General features: G+C 44.1%; 1 protein-coding gene across 1 annotated transcript in view; it reads right to left on the bottom strand.

Annotated features, from left to right (window-relative positions):
• Positions 1-8,075, bottom strand: part of TNXB (tenascin XB) — a 74,582-nt gene that overhangs the window by 29,372 nt on the left and 37,135 nt on the right. The window contains exons 10-11 of the mRNA XM_018555830.1: positions 3,643-3,933; positions 1,471-1,743 (exon numbers count right to left, since the gene is read on the bottom strand). Of these exons, the coding sequence (XP_018411332.1) occupies positions 1,471-1,743; positions 3,643-3,933 (564 nt within the window). The remainder of the gene's footprint in view (positions 1-1,470; positions 1,744-3,642; positions 3,934-8,075) is intronic.

Below are 8,075 nucleotides of genomic sequence, written 5' to 3'. Positions count from 1 at the left end.
TATTTATTTATTTATTTATTTTTTCCTATGTTACAAAAATAGTCTGCAGGAGATATTTTACATAAAAGGCAGCAGAAGACCGGGGCCGTGTCTGGCCAAACACACAATGCATTTTTTCCTTAAGTACGTTCGGGATTCTGAGCCGCGTATTTATATAACGCTCAATTAAACGCTTTACAACACTTTGCTTGGTAAATATTTAACAAAATCGCTCAGTTTTATTACCAACCGTTCATTTCCTGGTTTTTAGCCTGTGCTGGTTTGATAATGACCCTGATCCCCTGTGATTGCATCTTTTGGTTTTTGGATTAGGAGAAGGCTAATTTGCAAACCAGGAGTTGTTTTCTGCAGTTGGTAAACCGCATTGCCTCATGCGTCTCCCTGCTCGTTCCTTATTACTATACACCTATACACTACTATACACCTGCATACAGACACTTTTCCAGCTCAAAATTCAAAAGTTAGGAGGCAGCTGTCATTTTTTAGGGAGCTCCTGGCATTTCTACATCCCCATTTTAATGCATTTTTTTTTTTAGAAATATATATAAGTGATGCATGGATACCATTTTTTCAAGTACAAGTACTCACAGATAAGAGTACTGATACATTTTTGTTTGTTGTCATGTGACAGTTTTTCTAAAACAATACAGACTAATGATTTCTGCAACCCTGGTAGTTCTCGTGAAAATGCCAAGTATCGGCACTAGTATCTGAACTGGTATCGGCACAAATCTTGTGAAACACCATAGGCTTATTTAACATGGAATTGTTTCTTGAGGGATACATACACTGCCTGGCCCCCAAAAAAAGAAACGCACTCTAATATTTCGTTGGACCGCCTTTAGCTTTGATTACAGCACTCATTCGCTGTCGCATTTTTTCGATAAGCCTATACAATGTCACAACATTTATTTCAGTCCAGAGTTGCATTCATTTTTCACCAAGATCTTGTAGTGATGATGGGAGAGTTGGACCACTGTGTAAAGTCTTCTCCAGCACATCACAAAGATTCTCAATGGGGTTAAGGTCTGGACTTTGTGGTGGCTAATCCATGTGTTTAAAAGTTATGTCTTATGCCCCCTGAGCCACTGGAATCCTGGCATTGTCATCTTGCAATATGCCCAATGTGCCATCAGGGAAGAAAAAAAATCCATTGATGGAAAAACCTCATCATTCAGTATATTCAGATAGGCAGCTGACCTCATTTTTGGCGCACATAACGTTGCTGAACCTAGACCTGACCAACTGAAGCCACCCATATAGCTCTTACCCATTTGCTTAGCTAAATCCAGGTGGTGACATTTTTTTGGCCAGGCAGTGTTATTCACCATGTCATATTTCCCTTGTAAATGTATACTCTTGCGTCCTCTTCAACAATAACCAACCCAACAGAACAGCTGTCTGAGGTGACAGGTACTCTTCAGTGTTGCAGTGAGCGGCTTTACCACTCTTGCCCCACCCTCCACTCACCTGTAGTGATTTCGGCAGTCACTGGTTTGGTTCTCTTCCCTTCTATTAGGCCATGCAAGGTGAATTTATATTTCTTCCCGGCCTTCAATTCTTTCACATCATAGGACCTCACATCTCCTTCCAGAGGAATTTCTTGTGGTTGTCCTTCTCCATCCCGATAGGAAAGAAGAAAGGAATCAAAGTCGCTACCTTTGACCTCCCAGGTGAGATGGACAGAATCGCTGCGGATGTCGGATGGGGAAAGCGACTCCAGTCTCGGAGGCTGAAGCTTTTCTGGAAGGGAGGAACATAATAGAAGTGTTACAAAGATTATTGGCTGTAGGGATAGAGATTTTATGCATCAAAAAAGCAAACTGTTGTATTTGATCATGGTGCTGGGGGTGGTGGTAGGCATAAAAAAATGTCTTCCACTCTAGTGGTTAAAGGGGGAGTGTCGGTATTTCTTGAAGTAGGTACTGATGAGATCCAATTGCCTGATAAGGTTAACATCACCCTGTGAAGGTTAATTTAGGGGGTAGGTTAGGCATACTGGCATACTGTTAACTGGGTTAAAGCCTAAGTAATGGGTGAATTTTTGGGTTCAAAAAAATTTGCAGGTCCATTCATCCTGCAAAACCTCATGTACAATCATTCAGTGAGAGTGGGGGCCAAAAGGAATATTAGTATATTTTCTTTCCAGGTCGAATGCAATTCATTGATAAGATTAGAGCGAATCAGGAAAATACCACAATATAGCCACTAGGTGGAGTTGGAGACCATAGGAAATAAATACTTATTTCCTTTGATCCTCATCGCCATCTACTGGCTTGCAGTATTTTCCTGATTCACTCTAATCTTATGAATTAATTACATTCGACCTGGAAAGAATGAAGAACTAGATGGAGCCGGGGATCATAGGAAATACATACTTATTTCCTATGATCCTCACCTCCATCTAGTGGCCATAAAGTGGTATTTTACAGATATTACATTGTTTTTTACTCCATTCACATAGAATGAATATACATGCAGTTTCACATGCCAAATGGTTCTTCAAATTTGTATAACTATACCTCTAAGTGTTTCGGTTAGGGTTCACTTTAAGTGATGAGGGGAAGTTAGGAGTTCTGAAACCATTGACAATGTTACATTGTGGTCACTTGGGATAGAAATTGTGTTCTAAAATGCCTTAACGCAAAACACACATACTGCGAGCATTGCGGTAACATTCATTTTCAATGGCAACCACAACACAATAGACCTTCACACCCCCAACACACCTATGTTGCAGTGTATGGTAATGCACTGCTGCACATTGTGGTTCCCTGTGTTTGAAAAAGTAGTGCAGGTCCAATTTTCAATCCATGGGCAGCCATTTTTAAATGAACAAGCTGGCCTAATGTATGTCAGCATGTGCCAAAGTGCACATTAACAGTAGTTAATGCACCAGTAGCGGATATGGACCCTCAAAGTGGAACAGTGGGGTAACAAGTATGCATGGTATGCTTGCACATTACAGCGATCTTGCCCCTAAGTTTCCCCCCATCACATCTCCGTGTCTCGGTGCCTATTCCTTCACCACAATCTTCTGATGTTTTTTCTGCACCTGGCATTGGGCGGCCAGTGATGATGGAGCACCACTATGCAAGTGTTGGAGTTACATTGTGCCATCAATTGGTCCAAGTCATCACCATCTAATAGATGCTGAAGATGTAAGTATCTGGCCAGGGGGATTTTAGAGTGGTAGGGTACCCATGTTGGGGTAGGATATGTGTTGGGGCCATTTTGAGGCCATGAATTACCTGGTTTTGGTACCCAAGCCCCTCACCAGATGCCCTTGCATCAGTCTTAGACATACCATTGACCATGGCAGCAATGTGACAGTACCATGGTCAATACAGAAGATTCCCTATAATTTGAATTAGAGTGAGTTTTTGACTAGTTCCGTTTGATTTGCAGAGACATCTGCAGTCACTCCAGCACCCGCCTGACTTTTGAGGGTTCTCTGGTCAGGAGTGCGATGGGCTCTACTATGTATTCAGACATACCATAAACCCTTTGCTGCCCCTGGCACCAGATTAGCACACGATAAAAGACAGACCTATCACGTGTTAGCTTTTATCTAAAGACACCTGCTTCCTCCATACAAGTTTTATATATGAGCTCCAGTCCCCACACCCCTCTGTGCCTCACCTGTAAACACATGGGCAGTCTCCGGGTTGGTGTAACTGTCTCCCCAGACACCTCGGATCTCCACTGTGTAATTAACTTGGGCCCGCAGCCCCGTGATCAGGAACGTTGTCTGGTCTCCCTGCACAGTCTCCTCCTGGGTGGGTCCTCCAGGGGGGCCATATTGGATGACAAAAGCATCAAAATCTCCATCAAGGGGCTCCCAGGTGATACGGAAGGAATCTGTCTGCACGTCCGATACGGAGATTGGGGAAAGGCGAGGAGGCTTTGGGATGTCTTCACCAGGGGCAGCATCTGTATACGAATTTGAATTATACAATGGTTATGGGTTATGTCTCAACATCAATATATAATGTAAATAATCAGAAAATGAAAATATTTTTCATGGAGTCTATCGGGGCGTAACCACAGATCATGGGGCCCCATAGCAAAATTTTGATGGGGTCCCCCAGCAACCTCCTTACTGTCATTGATATTAAAGTCAGGTAGCAAGAGAGCTGCCCACATAGTCCCTCCCCTGTATATCTGATGCCAGCTCTTCTTGATTAATAATGTCAGCGTCCGCAGCAACTTCTGCAATCCCTATTGGGGCCCCCTTCCACCCCCAGGCCCCATAGCAGCCGCATGGGCCGCTATGGCTATTGTTACGCCTCTGGAGTCTATTGAAAGACACAGGCATATAGTAATTCATAGACATGGGGCACAAGTTTCTGTGGACAATAACGAAAAAGGCATTTAGAAGTTACCTGCACTTTTAACACAACTTGGCTTTGAAGCAAAACTAAAGCCATCCATAAATTTGCTTTTGGTTTTTTCCAAAAAGTTTTAAGCTGTGGTTGAGATTTTTCCTTATTTTTGATTCTTTTTGACACCAGGACAAAGAACGAGGGGTAAAGGTGTCACCAGGATAGGGAGATGGTAATAAAACTTGACAAGCGTAACTAGAAGGAAACTTTCCTTAAGCTAATGCAATTTCAAAAGTCATTTTGAGTATTTTCAAATCTGCAGCTTTTATTAAAATAGCGTGATCCTGACATGAAGGCACTTCCTGTTATAGGGTGACAACTGTCTGTCCCTGTTTCTCAGTTGTGTTTCTATGTTCACACTGGAAGTGAGGAGATAAAGGGGGGGGGGGCATGATTTTCATGTACAAGATGTTCAATGGGGAGAGCAACATCAGCAACAAACTTTTTACGGTAAACTCCATGACAAAGACTAGAGGCCACCACCTAAAACTGGTGGAGAAAATATTTCAGCACATGGGGCTTCTGCACAGTTCGGGCGGTTAGGGTTTGGAACTCACTGCCGCAGAAAGTGATTTCACTGTGAGTATTGAATCATTCAAAAAACACGCGGGGACTCATACACAAGCATACACATGCAGAGTAACATGCATACACGCAATGGGTTGAACTCGATGGACCTGTGTCTTTATTCAACCTCAAATACTATGTAACTATGTAACTAAATTTGTCACCCTGTCACAGGGGCTTCCATTAGAGACTACAAGCTGTCAGTTGAACACACATTACGCAGGCAGGGTCCTCTGTTGTCACCATCAGGAAATGCCTTGCAGCCAAAATAATGGATGCTTGTATGTAGATTATAATATGGCTGCAGGAGATCAGCAGCAACAAAGGGTAAAAAAAGGTAAAAACAAGTATTTTATTCAGATAAAAGTAATTTGTTATGATGAAAAGTAAGCATTTAGTTGGGGTTTGCATAACAACAAACAATGTTTGTAGAGCTGCATGCTGCTGGGCAGCTCTCACCCAGTGTGATAACAGTTTGTTTTATGATGGAGCGGCCATGTTTCTTTAGGAGCTCAGCCCATCCAAAGCTGATAACTGTACATGAAGCTCAGTACAGTCACCACATCGTTACCACATCTTCCAGTGAGCTTACTTACTAGAATGGTGTTGAACTGTGTCAGACGGCAATCATATGACTAAACCTCCCTGGTAATGACACTGCGGTGAATTGATAATGAGGTGCTAAACCGCCAAGAGATGTATCAAGATGGGACGTGATGGCGCTGAGGAGCTTGTGGTTGCTGCAGATTTGTAATGTACTGCAGCCAAAATATTTATTGAAGGGGAAATCCACTGAATTGGCATTTAAAGGAGCTATTATGGCCCGGGCCTTTTACTTTTTTTGGGCAGTTTTGGGTTTTCCCACATTCTCCAAGCTTTGATGTCTTAGGAGATATTGATCACAATATCTCAATCTTGCCTTCCGAAACAAGTCTGAACTGTATATTTCCAATTAAAGCCCAGCTCTAGCCAAAGATGTTTTTTCGGATAGTCTTGGGAAGAGTAAACACTTCTGTCTCTCTGCAGAGAAGGACCACTGCTCTGTGTGTGTGGAAGCAGTGGTCTCTCTGCAGAGAAGGACCCTTGCTCTGTGTGTGTGGAAGCAGTGGTCTCTCTGCAGAGAAGGACCCTTGCTCTCTGTGTGTGTGGAAGCAGTGGTCTCTCTGCAGAGAAGGACCCTTGCTCTCTGTGTGTGTGGAAGCAGTGGTCTTTCTGCAGAGATTGACCCTTGCTCTCTGTATGTGAAAGCAGTGGTATCTCTGCAGAGAAGGACCCTTCCTCTGTGTGTGTGAAAGCAGTGGTCTCTCTACAGAGGTTCGACATCCCTCCCCCCTGCTGAGTCAGAGCTAGAGCTCTTCAATCTACAGAGAACATAAGCTTTGCTGATTGGTGAGCTCTAGCTCTGATTTAGCAGGGGGGTTGGATTATAGCAGAGAGACCACTGCCTCCACACTGAGAGCAAGAGTCATTTTCTGTAGAGAGACTGAAGTGTTTACTTTTTCCAAGACCATCCAAAAGAACAACAGCTTTGGCTGGAGAAGGAAAGAGGGACTTGGAAAGATTTGTTCCCAACTGAGGGACAGTTGGAGGTATGCTCTTGGTGGTCATCTCATATACACGCAGGTGCAAGAGCGTCCCCAGGCTGGGTGTCACCCGGAGCGGGTATCGGGTGACACCCCGCCATGACGTCATCAAGCATACGCGACCATCTTGGTGATGGACGCCGGCAGAGAGAGGAGGGGACGTTCACCCAGCGGGGATGAGGTATGCTGCCGGGGCCCCTCCTCTCTCTCCTGCAACTGTCAGGCTCTCGGTCCGTGACCAAGTGCCCGACTTTTCAGAGGGTTTACACCAAAATGACTGTCAGTCATTTTGGTGTCACCCCTCCAATGGTGTCACCTGGGTGCGAGCAAGCAACCGGGGCATACATCTTCAGCTTCAATTGCTGAGTGCCTCCGATACAACAGAAACATTTATTTCAGTGAAGTATCGGCATGTCCTGACGTTCATGGAGGCACAACGCGCAAGCTGAACTTCCACAAACAACAGCTGCGTCGTCTCTTTTCAGCCGGGCACATCACATTCTCATTATCTGTTGTACTAACAAACAAGCCCACAATCTCGCACAGCTAATTCCTTCCATGCAGTATTGTAATGTTCTAGCCCTGGGCATGGAATTTTACGATCACTTCACCACCCTGTATAAAATGTCAAGCCAGATCATCCAGAGCCATAGTACAAAATATGTAAATATACATCTGATAGAATGTATCAATATTTAGAGAGAAACAAAAGTCTATTTCCTGTGAGCACAATTCTTTATTACTGGAATTGTTACTTTTTGTGTAATTGTTTTGGGTGTAACTCACATTTGTCATGTTTGCCTTCCCATGTGTCCATTACTTTCTATGCAGATTGATAGTCTCCTCCTCTAGTTGTCATCTGTATTCCTCTGCAATCAATAAGCCTCCCTGATCAATAACTGATTCGGGAAAGGGAATTCGTATTAGTTTGCATTAAAGAATTAGCACTTAAAATGGACCTATCATCAGGTGAATGAGGGCATGCATGGCAACTTTGTGTTCTTTGATGCTGTCATGGTTTTATGGGAACTTCCAGCTGCATGACATTGGATGCTTCCTGTCGTAGCCAGCTCTTGTGTTAATGCCCCTCATCTGGTTCTTAGTACTACAGGGGTGACGGCGACATAATACTGCAGCCGGCTCAGCCAGTGGGCTTTACTATTGGCTCAAACACCACAGTGGCTAGAAGCCGCACAGACTTCTGTGACATGTAGTTCCTGTGCTGCCGCGACTCTCTGCGCACCATCATACCATAGGAAGGAGGAAAATGGGACTGGCGCAGTCATGTGACTGCAATATAAGTCTTTTTGGTTCCTCAGAGGCGCCTCAAGATTTTGCACAGCATCATGCCTTTCCATGGCGCAGGTGGGCTGGCCGCCAGCTCCATGGAAGAAAATGATGCTAACCCAGGAAGGGTGGGATCCATTCAAAAAAAGATGGAAGTTCACCTCCATCCAGACCCTCTCTACCTCTCGTCCTCTGATATTCTGTCATAGCTGCAACTCCTGATGTGATGGTAGAACTCTGATGTGGGGGGGGG

This window comes from Nanorana parkeri, unplaced genomic scaffold, assembly GCF_000935625.1.
Source record: "Nanorana parkeri isolate BGI_ZX_2015 unplaced genomic scaffold, ASM93562v1 scaffold215, whole genome shotgun sequence".
Classification (NCBI taxonomy): domain Eukaryota; kingdom Metazoa; phylum Chordata; class Amphibia; order Anura; family Dicroglossidae; genus Nanorana; species Nanorana parkeri.
The sequence above is the reverse complement of the archived record's forward strand: the minus strand, read 5'-3'. Positions and strand labels throughout refer to the sequence as shown.